Genomic DNA, 27470 nt, shown 5'->3' with positions numbered 1-27470 from the left:
TTGGGTTTTTTTTTTTTTCAGAGACAGGGTTTCTCCGTGTAGCCCTGGCTGACCAGGTAAGCCTCAATCTCGGCGAGATCCACCCATCTCTATCTCCCAAGTGTTGGGATTAAAGGTATGCGACACCATTGCTGGTTTTTATCCTACCACTAGAAATCTTCCTGTACTACAGGCTGAGTCCTTTTCTAGATATTTGGAGTTTGGGAAGTTGGAGTCTCCTTTGGACTCGAGATGAGGTCTCACGTAGCCCAGACTATCTTGAATTTGCTATATAGTTGAAAATGATCTTGAACTCCTGATCCTCCTACCTCGATCTCATCTGGCAGCTTCTGCTGCACTCATCACTTGGAAATCTACATCTGTACTCGATACTCTTTTCATCAAAGTCCAGTTATAGACATTACAACTCAGAAAGTTTAACAGTCCATAGACATTACAACACAGAAAGTTTAACAGTCCACCTCCCTCTCTTCCAGCCAAGTCTAACGAGTTTGAGTACACCGGCATGCTTGTAACTATGCACCTCTGATAGCGCTTACCGTTGTTAACGTAATAAGAAGTCTGTCCCTATGAGGCGAGTTTGCTCCTCTAGTACGGGTTTGCTCTTACATTAAATTCTAGAACATGGATAACAAACAGCAGGTGCACAATACATAATAGGCATTCACAATGCTCATTGAATTCTCGCTGCAGGTTTGGAGAAGGCTAACGTGCTTAAGACGGACCTGAATGTTTCAAGTTCTGCTGCGAGGGAATCAGGCACAGAAAAACAGCAGCCAACAACCGGGGTGAGGGCTTTCTGAGAGAACATGAAATAAGAGGTAACTTTCAGGGTCAAGGGAGGGCATCCGCAAGTTGCATACCGGAATCTGATACTGACGCCGCGCTGTCTGCTGGGATTTGTAGTCCCTCCCAGGGCAAGGCTCGCCGGATTACGGTTGCTACACTCAACCACATTCACAAGTAAAGTGCAGCATTCGTTCGTACATCACAAAAATTCCAATACAGAGAAAAATTACAAACTGACATCCTCACAGTTTGGCACTTGTACACGTTGACGTAGAGTTCTACGGTTCGGAGACGGAAGCGCGTGCGCAATGCTTACGCTCTGCGTGCAGCAGATGCTTCGCCTCCGGAAGTCGCGACCGGCGAGGCGGGCTAGGGGCGGTCTGCGCAGGCGCAGTGTCACCGGGCCAAAATGGCTGCGCGGTGTTCCCCACGCTGGTTTAGGGTGGCGGTGGGGACCCCCCGGCTGCCGGCTGCAGCGGGGAGAGGGGTCCAGCAGCCCCAGGGGGGCGTAGTGGCAGCATCCCTGTGTCGCAAGCTGTGTGTCTCTGCCTTCGGGCTTTCCATGGGCGCTCACGGCCCCCGGGCGCTGCTGACATTGAGACCGGTTGTCAGCCTCACAGGTGAGGGAGGCTTCCAGTTCTGGAGTAGCAGCTCCTGGGGTTAGAAAGGGCAATTCGCCTCCATCTGACGACCAGGGTAGCGGGATGGAGGTGTCTTCCGGCCAGAGAGAGGAATTTCTGAGGACACAGGCAAGCAGGAGGCAGAGAGGCCAAGGTGCTGGCTACCCAGAAGCCGTCGAGGGGGAAGAGCTGCGTGGAGCTGGAGGTGTTGAAAGGCTCCGAATACCATGAACCTTCACCTGTCAACAGTTCACCCCTCTGTTCAGGCTGCAACTCCCTTGTCATAACCCTCCCCGTTTTCTTCACGTTCTAGCTTGTAGTGGAAGATGTAACTGCCATTTAGTGAGTGCTAGGCACCCAGAAATTTAGGGAGATGCAGGTGCTTGTCGGAAAGTGTGATGAATTGTCATTTCATAGCTTTCATCCTCAACATCACAGGGTGTAAATGGAAGGGCATCTATCAGTCTTTTAGAATCTTTAAGTCAGTAAGTGTAATAATGTAATCTAACATTTATTAAACACTGTGTAGGAAGTATGATTTCACTCCTGGGAAATATTTCAATGTGACAGGCATTGTTACCATTAAATTTTATGGAGAAACAGGCTTGCATGTTAAAAAAAAAAAACTTGAGAAAGTCACAAAGCTAAAAAGTGATAGTCTCTGCATGGCCCTTAACCTTCCTTACTGCTGGAGATGATACCAAATTAGTGTGCATTAAGCCTTGACATGTTTTAGCCATGCTCTCTTCTTTCTCTTTAAAAAATATTTTTTAATTATTTTGAGTTATGTATATGTGTGTGTATGTGTGGGTATGTGCTCTTAAGTACAGGTGTCCAAAGAGGCTAGAGGCATCTTATCCCCCTGGAGTTATGGGCAGTTATGAGCTGCTATACTTAGGGTCTAGGAACTGAACTTGTGTCCTCTACAAGAGCAGTATGTGCTTTTTTTTCTTTTTTTCTTTTCCCTTTTTTTTCTTTTTTTCGGAGCTGGGGACCGAACCCAGGGCCTTGCACTTGCTAGGGAAGCGCTCTACCACTGAGCTAAATCCCCAACCCCCAGTATGTGCTTTTAATTGCTGAGCCATCTTTCCAGCTACCACGATATTTTCTTATACTATGTTATTCCACTTCATTTTCAGTGAGAATGAAGGAAGGAAGTCCTGAACTTTACTTTGGGTAGTTCTAAGGATCAAGAACAGAGGGTCTCATGCATGCCTTAAAGCGTTTTTTAAATTATGTATCCGTGTGTGAGAGAGACATAGAGGCATTAAGTATTACTTATATATGGAAGCATTACTGAAGAACCACCGTTGGCATTCCTCAAGTCAGCCCATAGGCTGCAGTGGGCATATTTTATCTCTCAAGTGACCACAGATGTGAAAGTGTCATCCTGTAGTGGTGTATCCTGATACCACATCTAAGTCATCAATTTGGCCCCAAACTTTAGCCTGTGATCATTCTTGAAGACTGATTTATGAAGTCATATGGCATGAAAAATGTCCCAAGCAGGGGCTGGAGAGATGGCTCAGCTATTGGGAACTCAAGACTGCTTTTCCAGAGGACCCAGGTTCAATTTCAATTCCCAGCACCCATATGGTAGCTGTCAGCTGACTGTGGCTCTAGTTCCAGGGGATCTGACACCCCTTCACAGACATACATTCAGTCAAAATACCAAAGCATATGAAATAAACAAGTCATTAAGAAAGAAATCTCCCAACCAGAAAGAAGTTAGTAACTGGCTACTGGATTAGGCTTTCTTGGAATAATATGAAGACTGATCCTATTCTGGGTTCAAAAACAGCAAGACATTTACTGGACATATTCTAGAGAAAAAAAAAAAGATTCTTCCTAACAGTTGCTAATCATTGTTACCTTCAGAATTGGAAAAGGCATCCACCGTGTAATAGTTGCCTGTGGTTATTCGCGCAGTTTCCTTGAGCTCTCTGATGGTGTTGTAGAAGCTGGTACAACTGCCAAACTTTTGCCACTAGTAGACTCAACTCCTGACAGTGGAAGGAGTGAGGAAAACAGGAATACAGCTCGGCACGTAGCGAGCAAAGAGGTGGAATATAGGATCACCAAGATCCAGGTCTCATGCTTTCTCCGGTGTGACTGAAGAAACAATAACAGCCCCCCTTAAATCATATTCTGATTATTCCTGATTATTCCTGCTCATTTCTTATTATTACTCCTTTTGTCTACATGTGCTCAGCTTCTCTACCTAATGTTTTTTGTTTGTTTTTGTTTGTAGTTTGGTGTCATATGTACCAGGCTGGCCTGGAACTTTCGTGTAGCTATGAATGGACCTTGAACTTTTGATCCTCTGTTTCCCTCTCCCCATGTTAGGACTGTGGGCATGTGCTCATCGTCACCGTTGTGCTGGGTTTATTCAGTGCAGGGAATCAAACTCAGGGCCTGGTAAGCAGTGTACCTACTGAACTATGTCCCTAAGCTTTCCCCACATTTGAAGAACATTGAGTTTGGCCTCTAGTGTACTCGAAGGGAATAGGCCCTATAGCTGGGGCTTGTTTCCTCTTTCACAGGTGTTTCAGAGCTGGTCACTTACTTATAATTTCTTCTTGTTGGATAAAGTCCCAGACCAACTTACTTTCTTGTTCATTTCCAGGAACAAAAAGTTTCCCTTTTGTTTGTACTGCTTCCTTCCACACAAGTGCTTCTTTGGCCAAAGATGATTATTACCAGATACTGGGAGTACCCCGAAATGCCAGCCAGAAGGATATCAAGAAAGCCTATTATCAGGTCTGTACTGGTCTCAGACTTACTGACAAGACTGTAGAAAGATTGCTGGTCACTGTGTGTGCGTGTGCGTGTGCATGTATGTATGTGATGCAGATATTCACAGAGAGCAGGGATCCCCTTGGGATTATAGTTACAGGCAGCGTGAACCATCTGACATGGCTGAGAATTGACTTCAGGTCTTTTGGAAAAGGGGTACGTGCTCTTAGCTACTGAGCTATCTCTTCAACCCAAATCGTTGTTGATTCTGTCTGGTTCTTATTGCCTTGGTATACAGCCTGCTGAGGCAGGTCACAAACAGCTGATCCTGTGGAATGACCTGTGAAAGATGGAGAGTTTGGGACACATTTGGTATGCAATGAATGTGATATCAGTTAATGTTGCTTTAAGAAAGAGAAGGGGTGGGCAAGATGGCCCAGTGGGTAAAGTCATTTGACACCAAGCCTAGTGACCTGAGTTTAATTCCTCCAAAACCATTTAAAACAGGAGAGAACTGACTCCACAAAGTTGTCCTCTGACCTCCACATGTATACCATGCTGACCACACAGTTATGACATAAATAAATGAAAATTATATAGGAAAACATCATCATTATTATTTTTTATAGCAGTAACTGCCATGAGTGCATTACATAATCCCTTAAAACCTTGCACAGCAGGCAGGCCAGGTATGGTTGTGCATGCCTTTTTATCCCAGTCCTGGGAGACAGAGGCAAGCTTGTGAGTTTAAGGCCAGTTTCTCTCAAAACAAACAAACAAAAAACCAAAAAGCCACAAAAAACAAAGCCAGGCAGTGGTGGCGCATGCCTTTAATCCCAGCACTCAAGAGGCAGAGTCAGGGGGATGTCTGAGTTTAAGGCCAGCCTGGTGAACAGAGCTCATTCCAGGACAGCCGGGGCTTCATAAACCCTGACTTGTAAATCCAAACAACCAAAGTTGTACAGGTTATTTACTTCCTCTGTTACTTAAGTCAGTGTGCCAGGGTGGCGTTTTACTCTCTTCTTTCACACAGGCACCTGCATGCCGAAGGGCTAGTCACACAGTTACCAGCTACTTTCTAACGTTTATTTATTTTTGGTTTATGTGCATGAGCGTTTGTCTCATGCATGTGTGCTGCATGTATTTCGGTGCCTTCAGCGATCAGCAGAGGACGTCAGACTGGAGTTTTAGAGTTGTGAGCTACCACAGGAGCTGGGAACTCAGTCCAGGTCCTCTGCAAGGGTACTAAGTGCTTTTTTTACTTAAAGATTTTTTTATTATGTAGAGTGTTCTACCTGCATGTGTATGTGCTCACCAGAAGATGGCACCAGATCTTATTCTAGAAGGTTACTGAGAATTGAACTCAGGACCTCTGGGAGAGCAGCCAGTGCTTTTAACTGCTGAGTCATCGCTCCAGCCCCTTAATGAACTATTTTTGGAAGACATCCATGGAGGAATGATTTATTTTCAAATTTTAAATCTTGCTTTAAAGATACATTGCTGTCTCAAGAGAGACATGTTATAAAAAGGCATAATTGTGGCAAGTGTTTGGGTTCTGTTTTAGTAACTATATCTATAGTAATTTGCTTTCCCCCCCTCCCCCTTAGCTTGCCAAGAAATATCATCCAGACACAAATAAGGATGATCCCAAAGCCAAGGAGAAGTTTTCCCAGCTGGCAGAAGCTTATGAGGTAATGTGACTTGTGTGTGTGTGTGTGTGTGTTCACTGGCCAGTCAGCTCTCTGTGCATGTGTCAGAGTCTGTACTGCCCAGGACAGCTTGGCATATCATATAGTACAGTGTGGTGTGATGTCATTGCTAGTTCTGCTAACTTAGAATCTAAATGAAGAAAAAGGCTGACAAGATGAGTCAGTGGGTATGTCTATCTTCTGCCACATGGTAGACAGAGAGAAGCAGCTTCTACAGATTGTCCTCTGACCCCTACCTGAGTTCCACAGCATTTGAACACTCATACACACACACACACACACACACACACACACACACATATATATACACACATGTATATATATACACATATATATATATATATATACACTCATGTATATACACATATATATACACATGCCTTCATGTATATATATATGTGTATATATATGTGTATATATATATACACACACATAAAATAAATAGGTGTAATTTTTTAAAAAGAAAAAAGAGACACTAAGTAGTGACATATATGTAATTTAGCACTGCGGAGTCTGGGGGCAGAAGAATTTCTGTAAGTTTAAGGCCAGCCAGGGCTATACAGTCTGCCTTACTACAAAAACAAAAAAAACAAGAACAAGGTTCATCTAATCAATAAAGGTCTTCAGGTAATTCATATTGATAGCTGGTCTTGGGAAACCCCAGTTATAGTGATCAAATCGGCCCTTATTTGATGGCTTAAGTTATCAATTGTAAAAGTGGACCATAAGGGGGCTGGAGAGATGGCTCAGCGGTTAAGAGCACTGACTGCTCTTCCAGAGGTCCTGAGTTCAATTCCCAGCAACCACATGGTGGCTCACAACCATCTATAACAGATTCTGGTGTATCGGAAGACAGCTACAATGTACTCATATATACTAAATAAATAAAATATTAAAAAAAAAAAAAAAGTGGACCATAAGCTCACAGGAGAAAAGAAATGTCTGTGAAAGAACCATTGCCCACTCACAGAATTATTGGAGAATGACCCTTTGTCTTAGCTAGGCTTTTTTTTTATTGTTGTTGCAGTTTTTATTCATTTATTTTATGTTTAGAAGTACATTGTCACACTCTTTAGACATACCAGACACCAGAAGAGGACATCAGGTCCCATTACAAATGGTTGTCAGCCACCATATGGTTGCTGGGAATTGAACTCTGGACCGCTGGAAGAGCAGTCAGTGCTCTTAACCAGTGAACACTGAAGCCCCTTAGTTAGGGTTTTATTGCTGTGAAGAGAGACCATGGCCACAGTGAGTCTTTTTTTTTTTTTTTTTTTTTAATATATGAGTCTTTTATTGTCCCCAAAGAGCCCAGATCCCACTTGTGATCAGGATCTTGTTTCTGAAGCTGGGAAACTGAGTCTCACTCACCAGCCTGCTGCACAGTTCCCTTCCCAGACACACGGATGCCATCCCCAAACTTCCTGATACTGTTTTAACTGTTGTAGCTTGCTGAATCAGAGCCCCTGAATTTGAAACAAGTTCAATATCATTTCCTTCAAGGATTAGTTCATCCTTTTGGGCTTCAGAGACAGAACCTGTCCTCATCCAAACCCTGCTGATATATTTCTCACCCAAAAAATTTCGGATTTCAACCACAGACCCATTCTCCCGAATAGTGACGTTGATGGGGAAGGGAGCATCCACAGACCTCATCTGATAGGGAAGGGAGCATCCACAGACCTGCTCTCCTGAATAACGATGTTGATGGGGAAGGGAGCATCCACAGACCTCACCTTGTATCAGATGCCCAGCATCACACCCTTGATCATGTTCTGAACATGACTGCAGATGGTTCTGACGGTGGCCCGTTCCTTTCTGTTACCCCACCATTTGTTGACCCGGAGATGCTTCTTTTTCTTCCCAAGAAGACTCACCTTACATTGATGTGATTGAAGTCCCTCTGCAGCGTTCCCCTGGGGCCCTTCACAGTGGCTGTGCACCCCGTCAGAGTGACATCGACAGTCTGACTGCTGAGAATGGTCTTCATCCTCGCAGTAGATGGGGCAAAGAGCTTGGGAAGTCTTATAAAGACAACATTTAATTGGGGCCGGCTTACAGGTTCAGAGGTTTAGTCCATTATCATCATGGTGGGAATCGTGGCAGCACACAGGCAGACATGGTGCTGGAAGGGCAGCTGAGCATTCTGCATCTGGATCAGCAGGCAGCAGGAAGAGAAAGCAGCACTGAGACTGGCTTCTGAAACTCTAAAACTAACCCTCAGTGACACACTTCCTCCAGCAAGCCCATACCTCCTAAGAGAGTCACTTCCTATGGGTCTGTGGGGGCCATTTTCATTCAAATTACCATAGCATTCCTCATGACTTGACTATCCCTAATGGGTTCTGCATCTGTAGGGTTTATATGTTCAAGGGACTTGATAGCAACATGTAAAGAGTCACAATTCTGTAAGTATGAAGGTTTTATCACCTGTCAACTATAGCTACTCTGTACTGGCGCTTTCTAGAGAGGTAGAACTACCAGGATATAAGTAATCAGAAGAGATTTATTAAACTGGATCCTAAGATCAGCTGGGGACTGGAGCGATGGCTCATTAATTACAAACATTCTGGAGGACCCAGGTTCAATTCCCAATTCACAACTATCTATAACTCCATTTTCAAGGGATTCAGTCCCCTCTTCTGGCTTTTTTTTTTTCCCTCCCTGAGACAGAGTTTTTCTGTATATCCGTGGTGTCCTGGAACTTGCTCTGTAGACCAGGTTGGCCTCAAATTCAGAGACCTGCCAGCCCTTGCCTCTCAGTGATGGGATTAAAAGCATGCACCACCTCACCCGGCCCTCTTCTGGCTTCTGAGAGCACTAGGTACACAAGTGGTATACAGATATAAATGAAAGCAAGATACCCCCATACACATACAATTATTACTGGTTTTTTTAAGGTAGGATGTCTGTTGTACCCCTGGATGACTGTAAATCATCGAGATTTGTTTGCCTCTGCCTCCCAAGTGCTAGGATTAAAAATTTGGACCATCATGCCAGGCTCATAAAAATTATTTGTAAAAGAGATGTGCTGGGACTGGAGAGGTGGCTCAGTGGTTAAGAGCACTGACTGCTCTTCCAGAGGTCCCAAGTTCAATTCCCAGCAACCACATGGAGGCTCACAACCGTCTGTAGTGGGATCCTAAACCCTCTGGTGTTCTGGTGTGTCTGAAGACAGCAGCAGTACTCATATGCATGAAAATAAATAAATCTTTAAGGGGAGGGGGAGAGATGCTGCTGAAGAGCTCACACAGTGGCACCTATAGGCTGTAGCATCAGAAAAACTGGTAGCTGCTTAGTCTAAAGCTAGAAGCCTCTAAATGGGAGGCAGTGACAGCGTCCCAGTTTGGGGCTGCAGGCTGTGGACCCCTGAGAGTGGCTGGTGCCAGTGTGCATTTGAAAGCTGAAGAAAGGGCTGGAGAGACGGCTCCGTGGCTCAGACCACTGGCTGTTCTTCCAGAGGTCCTGGATTCAGTTCCCAGCACTCATGGAAGCTCACAACATCTGTAAGTCCAGTTTCAGAGGCTCTGATACCACACAGACAGACATGCAGGCAACACACCAAATAAAATAAATATTTCTTTTCCACATTTTTTTCCAGGACAGCCAGAGCTACATAGAGAAAGAAATCCTGTATCAAAACACCAAAATAAAATAAAATACTGTGCTTTACCAGTTTCCTTTTCTTTTCTTTCTTTTCTTTTCTCTTCTTTCTTTTCTTTTCTTTTTTCTTTGAGACATGGAGGGTTTCTCTGTGTAGCCCTGGCTGTCCTGAACTCACTCTGTAGAACACGATGGCCTTGAACTCAGAATTGTCTACCTCTGCCTCCCAGGTGCTAGGATTAAAGGCCTGTGCTACCACTGCACAGCACTTTACCATTTTCTAAGAATGCCTCAAACCAGTGAAGTTGACAGAATTACTATGAAAGGTGTGTTTAATGGCTAATTTTTATATTTTGTTTTTTCGAGACAAGGTTTCTCTGTGTAGCCCTGGCTGTCCTGGAACTTGCTCTATAGACCAGGCTGTCCTTGAACTCAGTGATCTGCTTGCTTCTGCCTCCCAAATTTTGGGGCTAAATGTGTGCATCACTACCACCTAGCTATTTTACATTTAAAATCTTTCCGTTTTTATGGTGCTGAGAACTGAACCCAAGGCTGTACACATGCTTACCAAATGTTCTACCACTGAGCTGTAATGTGATTTTGGTGTTTTGTTGAAGCAGGGACTGTCTTCTTAGCCTTCTAACTGGTGGGATAGATTACAGGCATTTCACCACCATACCCACTTTTGTAGAATGTTTTTGCACTTAGTAAATGTGACAGACTTACTTGTCATGAGCTGTTGTCTATGTCCCTGAGCCTCAGAAAACACAGAACTGTCTGACTGCTGTGTCATTTTTCATCAAAGGTGTTGAGTGACGAGGTGAAGAGGAAGCAGTATGATGCTTACGGCTCCGCTGGCTTTGACCCTGGGGCCAGCAGCTCTGGGCAGGGCTACTGGAGAGGAGGTCCCTCTGTTGACCCCGAGGAGCTATTCAGGAAGATCTTTGGAGAGTTCTCATCTTCTCCTTTTGGTGATTTCCAGAATGTGTTTGATCAGCCTCAGGAGGTAAGTCTCATTTATTTATTTCATATTTTTTGAGAAAGGGTCTTACATTCTACCTAGCCTTGTTGTCTTGGAACTCACTATACAGACCAGACTGGCCTTGAATTCACAGAAATCTACCTGCCTCTGCCTCCCAAGTGCTACGATTAAAGACACGTGCCATCATGCCCGATATTCTTTATTTTAAAAGATCAATTTTTAAGTTTAAGTGCAACACAGGGTTTTTTAAAGTTTCTGTTTCTCAGGAAGGCAACAGAATGATTCAAAGGAAGCCATTTGACAGAAAGTTAGGAGCACTTGAAAAATCCTTTAGGTAGTAATGAACACAAACATTGTGATGTCATTATTAATAGCCCCTTAATCAGGTAGCCTTGAAGGCCTTAGAAACCCTAGTGGACTGATTCATGTAGAGCAGGGGTTCTCAACCTGTGGACTGTGACCTCTTTGGGGCTCAAATATGAGATATCCTGCATACCAGCTATTTACAGTATGATTTATAATAGTAGCAAAATTACAGCAATGAAGTAGCAACAAAATAATTTTATAGTTGGGGGGTCACCACAATATGCGGAACTGTATTACAGGGTCACAGCATTAGGAAGGGTGCGAACCACTGATCTAAAGCATGCCCTGTTATCTATAAGAGCTCAGACTAGCAGGAAGATACTGCTGACTCTCTTCCATAGTTTTGTCTTAATGAGGCATCTCAGAGTTGAGAAAGAAAAGAAACGATTCCTGACCTAAGTTACAGTTACAGATCAGTAAAGCTTTTTATAAGTATTGTTCCAGTTTGCTGTCTTTTACTGTACGACATTATCTCAGATAACCTCAAAAGGGAACAGTGGGACTGGAGAGATGTCCAAGTGGTTAAGAGGACCCAAGTTCAGTTCCCAGCCCCCTCATGATGGTGAGCAACTCTCTGTCACTCTAGTTCCAGGGGATCTGACTCCTGCTTTTCTCCTCCTGGGGCACTAGGCACACATGTGGTGCTTATCCGTGCAGGCAGAAGAGACCGTACAAATTCAGGGCAAAGGTTTCTTCTGCCTTATGATTTTAGAGTTTTGGGTTTTGTTTGTTTGTTTTTTGTTTGTTTTTTAAGCATAAAATTGAGTTTATTTAGGGCATGGGAAGGGAGTAGAGACAAAGTGGGGCAGGGGTGTAGATGCTGGTCATGAACACGTGGAGAGAGAGCTGGGAAGGGAATGGGGAAGAGAAGAGACAGAGAGGAAGAAAATAGGAGACAAGTGTAGAGTTCTTAGTAAAGGGACTGTTGGTGCCACTGCTTCAGCCCATGACAGTGGGGAATGGGAAAGCAAAGCTGTTCATCTGATCCTAGCTGTGAGGGAAGGGAAGGCAGATTGGAAACCCCAAGCTCTCTGAGGACACATCCCCAGTGCAAAACCTCTCACCAGACTCCACCTCTCCAAGGTCCACTGCACTTCAGGGTCCCATTAGCACTAAGTTGGGCCTTTGGCAGATATTGTAGATTTAGGCCAAAGCAAGTGCTACGTGAGACACTGTTCATGTCTTCAGTTGAAGAGTAAACTTTTACTTAAAACATTTTAGAGTCTGTATTTTACATATATAGATCAACTAAGTAAACATTACCCATTCTTCCCTGGAAAAGTATACATGTACACACGTTTGGTACTTCAGAAGTGACTACAGCTACTAGCCAGTGCCCTCCTGGCCTGAGGCAGCACCACTGTAGTGATTGTAAGGCTAAGCGACAGGCATGCCTCATTCTTCTTTCAGTACATCATGGAGTTGACATTCAATCAAGCCGCCAAGGGTGTTAACAAAGAGTTCACCGTGAACATCATGGACACCTGTGAGCGCTGCGATGGCAAGGGGAACGAGCCTGGAACCAAAGTGCAGCATTGTCACTACTGCAGCGGCTCAGGCATGGTAAGGACAGATGCTTTGGGGCCACCCTACTCCTCTTGGTGATGGTTCCCTGTTACCCACCTACCTTGCTGCTCCAACCCTTCCTTTTCTGTTCCAGGAGATACTTTATTTAGATAGTACTGGGGCTTGGGCTGGGTCCCGTATCACTGCACCAGGCTACTCTCAAACTAACTGGGTGGGTGAGGATAATTTTGTACATGTAATCCCCCTTCCTCTATTTTCCAAGCACTAGTATTCTGCCCTGGATCTTCTAAGGAGTGGAGGTTACAGGCAGGACAGGGTCTCACTCTATTTCAGGCAGACCTATAACTTATAGCAACTCTCTAGGCTCTTAAATGCTGGAATTATAAGCATTTGTCATCATGCCTGGTTATGATTCTTAAAAGTCTTTTTTGTTATTACATATATTTATTTACTGTATGCACATGTGTGCCCCGTGTGCCCACATGTGGCATTCAAAGGACAATTTGTGGGAGTCTGTTCTCTTTCATCGTATGAGACTGAGGGAATGGACTCAAGTCATTATGCCTGGTGGCAAGTGCCTTTACCTGCTGACCATCTTGCCATCCATTTTATACATTTATCTTTCATTTCATTCTTCAAGACAGGGTATCTGTGTGTATCCTGTTTGCTGTTTAGACCAGATTAGCTTCAAATTCAGAATTATTCTTTGGTGTCATGGGCAGGCATCCATTCCATATTTAGAGTTCTTGTATAGGGCTGTTCCTAATTGGTGAACATGTTCTTAGCATGCTCAAAGCTCTGAATTCATAGTTTGTTTTGTTTGAAATAGGCTTTAACTCTAATCTAGGCCGGCTTGGAACTCAATATATACCTCAGGCTGCCTTTGAGCAAGAGGCAGTCTTCATTTGTCAGTCTCATTGTGCTATCCAAACAAGTGTGAGCCATCACACCTGGCTTTGAATTCAGTCCTCAGCGTGTGTGTACACACACACACACACACACACACACACACACACACACACACACACACACACTGGGGTGGGGATCAGAGAAAACCATTCACAATTCTTTCTATCATCTATCTATATCTACTTCTATATCTATCTATATCTACATCTATATCTGTCTATCTATATCTATATCTTTCTGTTCATCTAAAATATTTGACCCAGTAGTGGCACACACCTTTGATCCCAGAATTTACAGAGGCAGGTGGGTCTCTGGTCTATAAAGCAGGTTCCAGGACAGCCAGGGCTTGGTGGGAGTTGGGGGCAGGAAGCGGGCAGATTGACTTCTGTGCTGGGCATGGTTGTAGACTTGTACTCCCAGCACTCGGTAGGTGGAGTCAGAAACATCAGAAAGTCAATTTTATTCTTCGCTACATAGCAAGTTTAAGTTCAGCTTTAGCAACATGAGATATCATTTTTCTTCTACCACCAAAATAAGAAGTTCAGATTAGCTGTACGAGGCCCTGTCCTTGTTTTCTGAGGCAGGGGGTTCTAGAGCAGCATATAATTAAAGCCAATCCATCCATGCTCCCTCCCTTTCTTCATACCGTTGTCTCTCTCGCTTATAATTTAAGATTTCTATTCTTTGAAATTTTTATAGATGTATATAATGTATTTAAATTGTTATCCACCCCCCTCATTGGGGGTAGGGCATGGGCAGAGTCTCATGTAACCCAGGCTAGCCTTGACTGAACTCTTGATCTATCTCTACCCCCCATATTTTGGGATAATAGACCTGTGCTATAAACTCGTAATGAAACAGTTTTTGATAAAACAATGTACCTGCATTCTTAGCATTTTTCTCTTCTTCAGGAAACCATCAATACAGGGCCTTTTGTGATGCGTTCCACGTGTCGGAGATGTGGTGGACGGGGCTCCATCATCACAAACCCTTGTGTGGTCTGCAGAGGAGCAGGACAAGCCAAGCAGAAGAAGCGAGTGACAATCCCTGTGCCTGCAGGTGATGGGCCAGCACTGTGTGCCTGTCATCTGCATGATTGTACAGCTAGACATAGACCCCAGCTGCCTGAGGGAAGGAAGACCTAGACTCTTAGAATTTTCCTTTACACCAGTCATCTGTACACGTGCCGCTCTGTTCTCAGCTTGGGATGCTGCAGCTCCTGTTCCAATTTTCTGTCCTCTATCTCTTCTGTCTTCACATAGTGAGGATCACGAAGTGAGGACCAACATGAACAGGAAACAAGCTATTACATGGTGATACCTGTTAATCCCAGTACTCAGGAGGCTAAGGCAGGGTTTGCAGTCAGCCTGAGGTCCATAGTGAGGCCCTCATCTCCAAAACAAAAGAAGAAACCTGGACAAGTGGGTTTTCAGGTGTAGAAATTGCTGTGGGAGATCCCTACCATAACTGCTATTTGGAACTTTTGTTCTAGGAGTTGAAGATGGCCAGACTGTAAGGATGCCTGTGGGAAAACGAGAAATTTTTGTCACATTCAGGGTAGGTGTCTGCCTGTCAGCTTATGTTGGGCCCTGTTGTCTTGGAGTGGGTGCAGCTGAGCTTGTGCACTGTAGTAAGTGGGCACAGGAGTTGCTTTTCCCAGTTAAAGAAAGGCTGCCTGGGCATGATTAATAGTGTTTTCATGCCTGTGTGCAGAAAACAAAGCTTTCTCACAACACTGACAGGTTAGAAACATAGCCAGGCAATGGTACACACGTCTTTAATCCTAACATTCCAGAGGCAGAGACTGGTGGGTCTCTGTGAGTATGAGGCCAGCCTGGTCTACACCAAGAGTTCCAGGACAGCCAAGGCTACACCAAGAAACTCCATCTTAAAAAAAAAACAAAAACAAAAACAAACAAAAAACGGGAAAAAAGAGAAAGAAACACAATCCCCAGAACATGTGATGTGGTGGAGGTGGTGTTTCTGTATAAATTGTTGATTAGAGAACAAATCTTTTTTAAATTTTTTGGTATTTTGAAACCTGGTTTCTCTGTGTAGCTTTGGCTGTCCTGGAACTGACAGCCTGTAGACCAGGCTGGCCTTGAACTCAGTGATCTATCTACTTCTGCCTCCTAAGTGCTGGGATTAAAGACATGTGCCACCATATCCAACCAGAGAGAGCAAAATGGTATAGTTTTATTTGTTTACTTAGCAATGCCAGAAATTGAACTTATGGCTTCCTGCATGCTAGCTAACTATTCCCATCTTTAGCCCCCAAATGGTTTCCTCTGGTAATGGAAAGACACACTTAAGTATTTATCTAGAGGGGTTGGGGATTTAGCTCAGTGGTAGAGCGCTTGCCTAGCAAGCGCAAGGCCCTGGGTTCGGTCCCCAGCTTCAAAAAAAAAAAGAAAAGAAAAGAAAAAAAGTATATATCTAGAAAAATCCATGTAAACGTAACATGTGTTGGGTCAAGGGGTGTATGTAACAGTCCCGTTTACAATAGACACTGGTGACAAACCTTGTTTTGTCAAAAAGAATGGTCATCATCTGCATGGAGCAGAATATTTCAACCTATCCAAAGGAAAGAACCACAGGTGAGTATGAGACCCTTCATCACTAGCCTCAGGGGGAGGAAAGTAGAGGGTTACAGGCCACAGAGTACAGCGGACCGTCTGCATAGAGGTATCAAGGAGTGAGATCGATGATGTGTTGTTTAGTGATATAGAAAGGCACAACAAAAGTAAAGGCATGCTTGTAGGGTGGGTAAATGCCAAATTCAGGGTCATAATTAACTGAGAAGCATAAAAGTTAGATTTGTAACCTTTCCCCTCTTTTGAGCCAGGATCTTCCCGTGTTGTTCAGGTTGGCCTGGAACTCGTAATTGTCCTGCCTTAGCCTCCAGAATATTTGTATTACAGATGGGTACCACCTGGCCCAGTATGTTTGTAATGTTTAGTTCTGTGAGCTTGTGGGTGTTGTTTGCTGTATTTACTTTGCCTTTTCTGTATGTGAGATGTTTTATTATTGGAATCAAGTACTAGGGATGGTAGGCGGCACATGCCTACAATCCTAGCATATGGGACATGGAGGCAAGAGGATCCTGAGTTTAGAGCCAGCCTGGGTTTCACAATAAAACCCTGTCTTTAAAAACAAGAACTAGGACTCAGGATGTAGGTAGAGTTCCTTGAGTGACTGGCCATGGTGAAGTCCATTTGGGAGGTAGAGGCTGGGGGATCAGACATTCAGGCTCATCCTCAGCCCCACAGAGAGTCTGAAGCCAGCCCCCAGAGGTAGCAGAAAGCCGCTATAGTGGCACTGCCCGTGCATGCAGAGCTGAGGCAGCAGGTTTACATACGTCTGCCTGGACAGTATGGTGAGGCCTTCTCTGAGCCAAACACAGCACCGTGCATAAAATGCTGTGAGGGCTGGATCTTCTAGCTGGAGAATTCAAGGTGAAGGGTGTGCAGGCTGTAGCTTAGTGGTGGTGAGCCTGAGAAGTGCAAAACTCTATGTTCTGTCCCCAGTACTGCAAAATAAATAAATGAAATTTAAAAACCACATAAAGGCAGAAACCTGGCAGTTTTAAGAATTTGGTAGAGGATTCAGATGTTCTTTCTATCTGATAATTGAGGGAAGAAAGAAGTCAAAGGCAGAGGACATCTTTGAGATATGAAAAACAGTATTTGTAAGTCAGTCAAGTAAGTTCCTGTCCTGAAGGCAGCTTGTATTAAGTGAGCATCTGAAAGCCATCTGTGAACGTGTGTCTGTGGTGTAGAGGACAGAGGGTGATGCCGCTCCTTTCTCATTCCTCTTCCTCTTACTTTTTGAGATAGTTTCTTGCCGAACCTGGAGCTCACTCATCTAAGGATTCTGGGCAGTGAGCTCAGAGATTCACCTACAAACGCGCGCGCGCGCGCACACACACACACACACACACACACACACACACACACACACACACACACTCTTCCCAGCAGCGCACACACACACACACACACACACACACACACACACACACACACTCTTCCCAGCAGTGTACTACCCTGCCCAGTGTTTACATGAGTGTTGTGGATCCTCCTCCTTGTGTGGCAGGCACTTCCACATCTATAAATTACTTTTATCTTTGTAGGTGTATTGGTCTATGTTTAGTAATCTTCCTAATTAGGTAAGATTTGGGGAAAACATTTAAAAGCCAAATTGCATTTTTACTTTCTTTTGTAATTGAAAGTATTGGTGGGGGCAGAAGTCCAGACGTTGCTCTGCTGTGCAGTGTGTGTGTAGGCTGTGTCCTCCAGAGCCTTGGGAGGTTGTCCCCAATTGACTGATGTGAGGTGTAGGTCTTGCTGTGCTGTTTAAGTGCGAAGGGGTTAATGTGTCGGGTCCCAGGCTCAGGTCTGACAGCACGCATGCCTCGGGCAGCGCTTCTCTGTGCTGTGCTTACATTGGTCTTCTCTCTGGCATTAGGTGCAGAAGAGCCCTATGTTCCGGAGGGACGGCGCAGACATCCACTCCGACCTCTTTATTTCAATAGCTCAAGCTATTCTGGGGGGTACAGCCAAAGCGCAGGGCCTGTATGAGACAATCAATGTGACGGTAAGAGGGTATGCGGGACCGCTGTCCGCTGCCCTGGCGGCTGGTTGACCCCCCCGACCCATCTCTTCCTTTTGAGACTGATGGTTTATGTACTTCAGTTGATCTTGAACTTATAACCCAGCTGCCTCAGCCTTCCCTGGGTTAGAATCACATGCATGTGCCACTGTGCCCAGTTAATTTTTATTAAATGGGAAATAGCTTAAGTGGTCTAGAGTGTCCAGCCTGTCAGGACCTCTGAGAGGCATTGGAGCCTGTGACACTGGGAGCTTCAGGCTATTCCTTGGGGAGTAATGACAACTCCAGGACTTCTGCTCACTGTGCTGTCTCTTCTGCTGGTCAGGGTCCCAGGGTGCTTTGCTTGTGTTCCACCCACAGTGTCTGGGAGAGCAGGTGCTCTGGGGGCTATGTCTTACTCTGTTGACCACCTCTAGTTCAGGGTTTCTGTTTGTTTGCTTTTTTGGGTTTTGTTGCTTCTGAGATGGTTTTTTCTGTGAGACCAGGCTGGCCTGGAACTCAAGATTGGTCTGCCTCTGCTTCCCAAATGCTGGGATTAAAAATGTGTGCTACCACCTTCTGGCAACCATCTCTAGTGTTAATTGTAGCTGTAGTGGACACTTCCTGTACCTGCTCTTACACCACTGTATGTGACTCATGGCCTTCTCCAGCCTCTGGGTATAGAGACTTTGGGCACACATTCGGCCGTGGCACTGGTCACTGGGGGTGTATGCTCCCACCTCCACCTGGAGACCACCTGGACTCTGTTTCTCCAGGGTCCTTACTGTCCAGCCCTTGAGAGCAATGGAGCAAGCTTAGTCTCACCTGCTCTCAATGTTTTGCTCCTAAATCCTTTGTTTCACCTCTCACATCTGTTTCCAGGGTTCAGCTGTCGGACAGTTGTGTGGCTAGTTCATTCTGCACACCTGGTAGAAGTTCTATTGTGAAGACACTCTCAGGATTATCTCTGTATAGTGAGATGTTTTATTTTTGGATAATGGACCAGGGAACATTAGCGCATATTTTTCTCAACAGATCCCTGCTGGGATTCAGACAGACCAGAAGATTCGCTTGACTGGGAAAGGCATCCCCCGTATTAATAGCTATGGCTATGGTGACCACTACATTCACATTAAGATCAGAGTTCCAAAGTAAGTATTCACTAAGACTGTGGCCACAACTGTTCCGGCAAACATGTGTCCTTTGAGCCTTTTAGCTCCCAGGCCCAGCTCCCAGTAGTTCAACTGCCCTTTGAGCTCTTGGCTTGGGCACATGTTTTCTTCCTTGGAATCAGTTTTGTCTGACCTGATTCCCATCTGAGCATTGGCTGTAGTGGGTTGGCCTCATTGTGTTGTGGAAGTATGAAATAAACGACACTGGAGATCCTGCACTCCTTGTGATCTGGGCAGAGTGCTGTGGCGTCCAGCTTGTGCTGTGCCCTGCTCCTCCTCTCAGAAGCCTGTTTCAGCCCTTGTCCCTTCTGTGAGATTAGTTTCTCACCTGTTGCCTCATGAACACACATAACGTGCACCCCAACCCTGTGAGTATCTGGCCAGCAGTAATGACAGTTTAAACAACTCAGGGTTTCAGAGAAAAGCCAAAAGGGCCAATATCAACACACAGCACCTTAAGACCAGGCTCTTAGCACAAAGGACATTTATTTGCCCCAGAGAGATGGGACAGGGAATAAAAGGTAAAGATAGGAGATGAGGACTAGAGAGAGGGTGAAGGGAACAAGGGTGAAGCATGGATAGAGGCAGACATGGCATAGGCAAATGGCGGTCTATAGATGTAAAAGGAAAACTCCCTATTAAGATGAGGTGTCCAATTTTGACTGAGCATGTTAATTAGGGAGGTAAAAGGGGAGTTTTGATTGCTGGACTTTAATACTTTGATAGCTGGACCTTGTTGGTCAGCATCAGGAGGAGGAAGTGGCCAAATAAGGGAATAGACCTTGGTGGCTAGCGTCAGGGATGTGATCTAATGGTTAGCAAGGCAGAGGGAATGGGGGAAGGGCAAGGCCTGCCAGAGGCACATTTGCCAAGCTGGGCTGGCCAGAGGCCCTTCTGTAACTTTGACTTGGCCCTCGGTTCCTCATTACTGCCTCAGTGTGTGCCTCTCTCTCTCTCTCTCTCTCTCTCCTCTCTCTCTCTCTCTGTGTGTGTGTGCGCGTGTGTGTGTGTGTGTGCGCGCGCGCGCGCGTGCGTGCGCGCCTGTCTCTCTCGGTGTGTGCCTCTCATGAGTCAGACACTTATGTGCATTATTTGCTTCTAGAGCTGCCTGGAGGAAGGGCTTGGTCCTAACCACTAGCTGTTGTTGGTCCACAGGAGGCTAACCAGTAGGCAGCAGAACCTGATCCTGAGCTATGCCGAGGATGAGACCGATGTGGAGGGGACAGTGAATGGAGTCACCCACACAAGCACTGGTAAGGGGCTGGGAGAGACGTGATGGAATGAGGGACCTCTGAGTCTCTGGAGGTTGACAGTCATTTCAGAACTTGAGTTTTCATAGGCCCCCAAAAGTCATCAGAAGAGGGGACACATGGTATACAGCCTGTCCCATGGATGTGTCTCCCTTTCACTGCATGCTTGTCCTTAAGAAAGCTCAGGACCACTGCTGCCCAGCAGCTCTGTGTCTCAGCTGCTTCCTGACTTCTAGCCTTGGCTCTGCCACTTGCCCTGTGACTTTGGGCAATTCCCTCCAAGAATGCTTTGTCACAATTTAAGGGGGAGATGGATTGAACAGATCTTAGCCTTCCTGACTCCAGACACTTTACTAGGACTCTGAAGTACACGATGGTAACAGCAGTGTAAGAGTACTATCTCCCACTTGAGTGAACAGATCTGTTACCTAGGCTCAGCCGCATGCTCTGTGAACTCGGGCACAAGTGGCTGACATCTGGACTGGAGCTTTCCCGTGCCCCTGTATCTCAGGTGAGGCTTCTGTTGGTTGGGACAGGTCAGGACAGGACAGAACAGGCTGTGCCCAGCTGCCCATGTTTCTGCCTCATTGCATCATTTTGTTTTTGTGGGAACCTGGATGGCGTTCTCAGCTCTGGGGTGGCCTTAGATTAGTGTGTTGGTTCATAGCCAGTGTTCAGAGGTAGGGCAGCTTCCCAGCAGGGTAGAGGGAGGAGGAGAGCCATGGACGTGGGAATCCCAGCAGCTCTTCCCGGAAGTGAGAGCAGGAGCCCTGTCAACAGCGTGACCAAACACCAAATGCATTTATTCCAGTGTGTGGGTGCGCGATACCTAAACGTTCCCCTTCAGTTTTCACTCATGTTGGTTGGTTTGAGATGCATGGTAGCCTGAGATCCTACTGCTGAGGCTTCTGAGAGCTGGGATTAAGGCTTGTTCCACCAGACCAGTTCTTTTGTTCTTCCATAGAACTCTCATTGTGGGGTTGGGGATTTAGCTCAGTGGTAGAGAGCTTTGCTAGCAACCCCAAGGCCCTTGGTTCGGTCCCCAGCTCCGAAAAAAAGAAAAAAAAAAAAAAGAGCTCTCATTGTGTGCCTATAACTTCTTCATGGCAAGTCCCCAAGGGTCTCATAATAGATGAGATTCGCTCTGTACACCACTGTTTTCCGCTCCTGCCAGGGAGCTCCTGTTCTGCGGGGCAGGGCTCAGGTGGGGACAGGAGCATTTCGCCATGTTAGGATGTCTGTGCTATTTCCCTCCTATAACTCTATTGTCATTGTTTTCAACATTGCATTTCTTTGGTAATTTGACTCCCAGATTTGATTTGTAAAACAGCTCAGTTGATAAAGTGCTATCCTAGAATCCCTGAGGTCTCAAAAACAAAAGCAAAACCCAACGGGCCTTTTGACAAAGACGGGTTGGTGAGGGTCGTGAGGCTCGCTCTCTCCCCTCCCTTCAGCACCTTCTGCTAGCTGTATGTAATTCTACTCCATAGCATGTGTTCCCTGGAAGGTTAACTGAAAGGGGACTTCACAGTGCAGTCTCCACTAGGTTGTCATCCATGTGTAGCACTTCTTCAATGAGAGTCTTTGGATGCCATCAGTGTTCCTGTAAGTAACCCCTCATCCATGTCTGCAAGTAAACCCAATAAACACATTGGCTCCCTCAAGCTAGACGTAGTCGGAATTGCTTCCTCTGTTGTTGGTTCCCTGTCTGGATGAATAGACATTGTTCACTTCCATCGCCCTGGGAAAGTTCACAGAGTGTGTGGATGCAGGATAAACAGCAGGGCCACAGCTCACTCTGAGTAGCATGCACATAGAGCTGGGTGTGACCTTAGAAAAGGAATGGTTTCTAAGTAAATGCTGAGCACGATCGGTGCTATCAGGAGCTGCAGAGGTGGCTCAGAGATGGGGGTCGGGGGGGAGATTGAGATTGCTGCTATTGCAGTGGACCTGGACTTGGTTTCCACTTGGAGGCTTAGAACCCTTTCTAACTTCAGTTCCAGGGAATTCAATGACACTATGATTCTGCGTGGGCACCAGGAAGCACATGGTGCACATATATCATGCAGACAAAATAGTTATACACATAAAAAAGAATCTTTAAGAAAAAAGAAAAATGTAGCTGGGCGATGATCGTGCACACCTTTAATCCCAGCATTTAGGAGGTAGAGGCAGGCCAGCCTGGTCTACAAAGCTTCCAGGATAGCCAAAGACACAAAGACACACACACACACACACACACACACACACACACACACACACACTTGTTTTTTTTTTTTAAACATTTATTTATTTATTATGTATACATCATACAGCTTTCTGCCTGCATGTATGCAACTACAGGCCAGAAGAGGGCACCAGACTTGATTTTAGGTGGTTGTGAGCCACCATGTGGTTGCTGGGAATTGAACTCAGGACCTCTGGAAGAGCAGACAGTGCTCTTAACCTCTGAGCCATCTCTCCAGCCCCCAAACTTGTTTTCAAAAACAAAACAAATGGGGAATAAAATATGCTTTAAATCTGGGTGATCAACAAAGCTACTGGGACACATCCTTGCTGTAGGCGTCACACAGAATCTAGAACTCGGCCCTGCACAACACTCTGCTTTGAAGTCCAGAGGCCTCAATTGCTTTTAATTCTCAGCATTTCCTTTTGTAATGTGTAAAGGTTTGAGTAACATAAAGGACTCTTTTAAAGATTTATATATTTATTCATTCATTAATTTATTTATTGTATATGAATACACTGTAGCTGTCTTGGACACACCAGAAGAGGGCATCAGATCCCATTACAGATGGTTATGAGCCACCGTGTGGTTGCTGGGTTTGAACTCAGGACCTCTGGAAGAGCAGTCAGTGCTCTTAACCATCGAGCCATCATCTCCCCAGCCCACATAAAGGACTCTTAACACATCTATAAACCATGGGCTCCCTATCCTTCTTGACAAGTCTTCTAAGGTAAAATACATTTCATTTTTTTAGTAAATGATAACAAATGTAATGTGTTGACACTGTAAGTCACCACTGGTGGCTATTAACCCATGCTTGGTACCATGCCACTGGCCTTACCACTTGGTCTCACCGAGTGCATAGAGGTCCTATGTATTTTGTTTTTTTGAGACAGGACCTGCCTGGAACTCACTATGTAGTGGAGGATAACCTTGAAATCTTGATTCTCCTGCTTCTCTCTCAAGACACCCATGTACATACAGTACACCTCACTGGCATTGTGAGAGACAAGATGAGGCACACAGCAGAGGATCCTGTGTGAGAGGATCACTCATAGATTATCTTGGACGTGTTAATGTATACAATGTAGGCAATATGAAATGTGGCAGTGGGTTTAGAAATGAGATCTTTTCTTGAGGTTTGTTACTTCTGTTGTAGCCAAGAGTCTGTTGGTTAAGAGCTGGGGCTGGGGTTGAGCTAGGTTTTACCACTTTCTAGTGGCCTCTGGGACTCTAGGTGGACCTGACAGTGTTGCTTCTGTGTAGATGAAGCTGTGACGTGAACACTAAGATGAGCTATGGCCTAGGCCTGTGTCTTGATCCCAAGGCCTACGGCCTTAGTGTTGCTGTTGTTACTGTTGTTCAGATTACAGACAGTCCCCCCCCTCCCTTTTTTCTTTTTTTGCCTTCTATGGGTTTGTGACTCCAAGAAGAGTTGTGATGTCCTGAGTGTCCCATTTGCTTCAGTGTAACACCCAAGGCACCCCTTGCCAGCCTGAGAGTGGCCCTTATGTCCCTGGAGTGGCCTTTGGCTGCTTCCTGAGTGCTAGCCCGTGGGCAGCTAGGTGGGTAGGTGGGGCTGGCATTTGCTGCATGGAGGTGTGTGTTCTTGACCTCCGTTCTCTCTGCTGTTTGTGCCCAGGTGGCAGAACCATGGATAGCTCCACAGGAAGCAAGGATAGGCGAGAGGCTGGGGAGGACAATGAGGGATTCCTTTCCAAACTTAAGAAAATATTTACTTCCTGATACCCCTGCTGAGGTAGGAAACCTGTGAGTTTTCTTCCTTGTTAACCTCTGGACTAATCTCTCTTCTGGTCACTTTAACCAACATCAGATCTCACCTCACCCTACCCTACCCCAGGAGCTGGGAGATGCCAACCAAAGATGTAGTAAATATGGCTTTCTTTCCGTCCTCGGGCACAGCATGTGGTACTTAGCCAGCACAGGGTTGAGTAGGCTATAGTGGCCAGCCGCTTCATTGGAATTCAATTTAGATTCCTTCCTAAAGAGATTAGATTTAGGGCTGCCTCACAGCCCTCATTGTCATTTCCCAAGGGCTCTGTCCCTCTGTTATAGGGCCGACTTGCCCACAGTCCAGAGGGCAAAATTGTGGTGGAGCCAGGACTAGAACTCAGATCTCCTCCATCTCCCACCTGCTCTTCAGCAGACTGTTCTGCCCAGGAAACATGGTGCTGTGCACGTTTGGGCTATCAAGGAGTGATGTGTGTTTTCTGTACCTGGAGACACATTGTTGTTATGCTCACCCCAGGTCCTGGGGCTCTTTACTCTCAAAGCACAGCTATTCTCCAGGGATTAGCAGAGCCTCTCCCACAGGGATGTGTTCTGAGATGTGGAATGTAACCGTTTGTCTCCTTGGCTCAGGAAAACGGTCAACTGGAAACTAGATGGAGCAGCAGCCCCTCTCCGTGGCCAGGGCATCAGACACGGGAGGATCCCAGAACAGCAGCACTGAGCCCCTGCTTACAGATCCCTCTGAACCGCCCAGCAACAGCAAGCCTATGTGACGACTTCTCTGCATAAAAGGTTATGGTGTCCTAGGCAGTGACGCACAGCCCTCAGGCTGGACACCGAGACAGGTGGGAAGTGCCTGTCCACTGGTAGGTGACTGCTGCTTCTGGTTTAAGCAGGAAAACACTTGGACTCTTCTTGCAGCACTAAGATAATCTGGAATCGCATGTCGTAGAGAGTTGAAAGAATTAAAGACCCGTGCTTACAGCTTAAAATGAAGCTTTAAGCTGCACAGTGTTGTGAAGTGATTAATTTCCCTCTCAGCAAACCTCATGGAAGTTCTGAAATATGTCCGTCCTGACAGGGGTCTTCTCTAGGACTAGGGCAGCACATCCTAACAGCGCCATCTCCCTGTACAGAGTGTAGAGTGTGGTGTCTGTCACTCCCCTTGAAGCTTTTTTTTTTTTTTTTGACGGTAGCAAGCAGCTGGAAAGTGGGATCTAGGGCCCTGGGAGGCACACTTGTGGGACGCCTCGCAGCAGCAAGTTCCACTCCACCTCAGATGGCAGCTTGCCTGGTAGTGCACTTAGAGTGTTCTAGTCTGGTGTGTGTGGATGTTTCCTGCCCTGTTGGACCAAAGTTACCATGGTCATGTGGGACAGCCTTCAGCCTCTGGGGACCCAGAACTTTCCAGCCAGGGCTTGGTTCTCCATTTCCACTGCTGACATTTGATTTCCAGTGTATTTCAATTACTCAGTGGTAAGGTCCATTGTCTTTTCCTGTGTAAATGTTAAACGACAGCATCATTGGTGAAGGCCCTCCACGGCGCAGAGCAGCTTCGTTTCCAGCCTCTGCTGGTGGCACATCGGAGTTTCTGTGTGCTAACGGTCCTCTGGAGCTAGTGTAAGACAGGCTAATGAAGAACACTTTCTCTGTAGTTTCTTTCTTTCATTTATAATTTACAAAAGTAAAGCATTTATTAGTGTCTGATTTAAGAATGTAAAGTGATTCTGTATCAATGTAAATAAGATGATCTACTACAAAAGATATTTAAAACCAAAATTGTGGTCATTTCTTCTTTGAGAGTTCAAATTAGCTTCTGTAGGCTGCCCAGTAGGGGCAACAGGAGAGTCAGCCTGTGGTATCTGCCAGTGCAGACCCTCCTCTCATTTCCAGAGCAGGCCCTTTCCCTGAGATAAACAGTGTTCCTGTGTGAACTTGACCGGGCTGGTTGGCGAGCCCTGCTAAGACGTGTGCACATGCTCCCCTTTGTTGCCCCTTCTGTTTTCTCATCACTTCTCAGTCTCTGTTTTGCTACGTAGCCCAGGCTGGAACTCCTGATTCCTCTCCCTTAACCCACCCCACCCCAAGTACTAGGACCGCACTCATAAGAGTAAAAATATTCTTCGTAAGTGTTGGTAAAAGTAGTAGCTGGAAATGAACCCAAGACCTCAGGCATGCTAGGCACTGTTCCCTCGGCTGCAGTTGCCTATGTTACATTTAAAAGACAACCAAAACGTATGGGTGTCTTACCTGCACACATTTGTGCGCCTTTGCATGCAGTGCCCATAGAGACCAGAGGTGTTGTCGGGAACCGAGCTTACAAAGGTTTGTTAGCTACCACGCGGGTGCCAGCAACCAAGCCAAGTCCTCGGCAAGAGCAGCAAAATGTTCGTAACTGCTGAGCCCTCTCACCAGTCCCCATAGTAACAGTTTTGAGCTGGGTGGTGGTGGTGCACACCATGAATCCCAGCACTTGGGAGGCAGAGACAGGTAGATCTCTGTGACTTCAAGGCCAGCCTGTTATAAAGTAAGTCCTGGACAGCCAGGGATACACAGAGCAACCCTGTCTTGAAAAACAAAACAAAGAATCAGGCCCAAAATTGGACCTGGCAGAATGGCTCAGTAGGGAGCAGTGCTTTCGATCAAGAAGATCTAGGACCCAAATGTGGGGGAGCAACCCAATTCCTGCAGGTTTATTTTTGCTTACTGTATGGTCGAGTGTGCCTGCGATCCCAGCACTTGAGGGCAGAATTGGGCAGACTGAGCTTGAGGATACCAGGTCTACATGGCGAATTTCAGACTGGCCAGGGCTGTATACCAAACTCCACCTTAAAAAGTACATATGGTTTTCTTATTGTACTTTTAACTAGCCCAGGCTCTCAGCAGAGCCTTAATGACTTTTGAGATGAGCCCAGAGAGGTATGGCATGATTCAGTGGGCTGGGTGGGGAAGACATTGGGGGTTGAGTAAAAAAGACTCAGCAGTCACATTCTGTTACTTGGAATACTTACTTTCTTTCAAGCAGATGCCTATTGTTGTCTGCTGTCTGCAGAATGGACCAAGTGGTACCCTGGACACTAGGATGCAGCAGCAGTGGGGTTACACTCGTCTCAGGAAAGCATAGATGTCTCAGAGGCTGGGAGGACTTGGGAAAGGAAGGTAGGTCATTGGCTAGGACATGATTATTTCCATGCTGTGGCCTCCTCAGTCAGGTGTATGGGGGTGGCCAGGTGGCATC

The 27470-nt window shown here is 45.8% G+C and overlaps 1 protein-coding gene across 1 annotated transcript; it reads left to right on the top strand.

The window, feature by feature from the left end:
* Window positions 1–1160: 1160 nt before the first annotated feature.
* On the top strand, window positions 1161–26005 carry Dnaja3 (DnaJ heat shock protein family (Hsp40) member A3). Its single transcript, XM_032912482.1, has 11 exons — window positions 1161–1409; window positions 4036–4169; window positions 5753–5836; window positions 10263–10463; window positions 12216–12368; window positions 14153–14300; window positions 14734–14798; window positions 17709–17837; window positions 18867–18982; window positions 20159–20256; window positions 24863–26005. Exons 1-11 carry the CDS (start codon window positions 1199–1201, stop codon window positions 24883–24885), a joined length of 1362 nt encoding a protein of 453 aa, XP_032768373.1. The 5' UTR covers window positions 1161–1198; the 3' UTR covers window positions 24886–26005.
* The last annotated feature ends 1465 nt before the right edge of the window (window positions 26006–27470 follow it).

The sequence above is a fragment of the Rattus rattus genome, chromosome 9, assembly GCF_011064425.1.
Source record: "Rattus rattus isolate New Zealand chromosome 9, Rrattus_CSIRO_v1, whole genome shotgun sequence".
Taxonomy (NCBI): domain Eukaryota; kingdom Metazoa; phylum Chordata; class Mammalia; order Rodentia; family Muridae; genus Rattus; species Rattus rattus.
The sequence above is the reverse complement of the archived record's forward strand: the minus strand, read 5'-3'. Positions and strand labels throughout refer to the sequence as shown.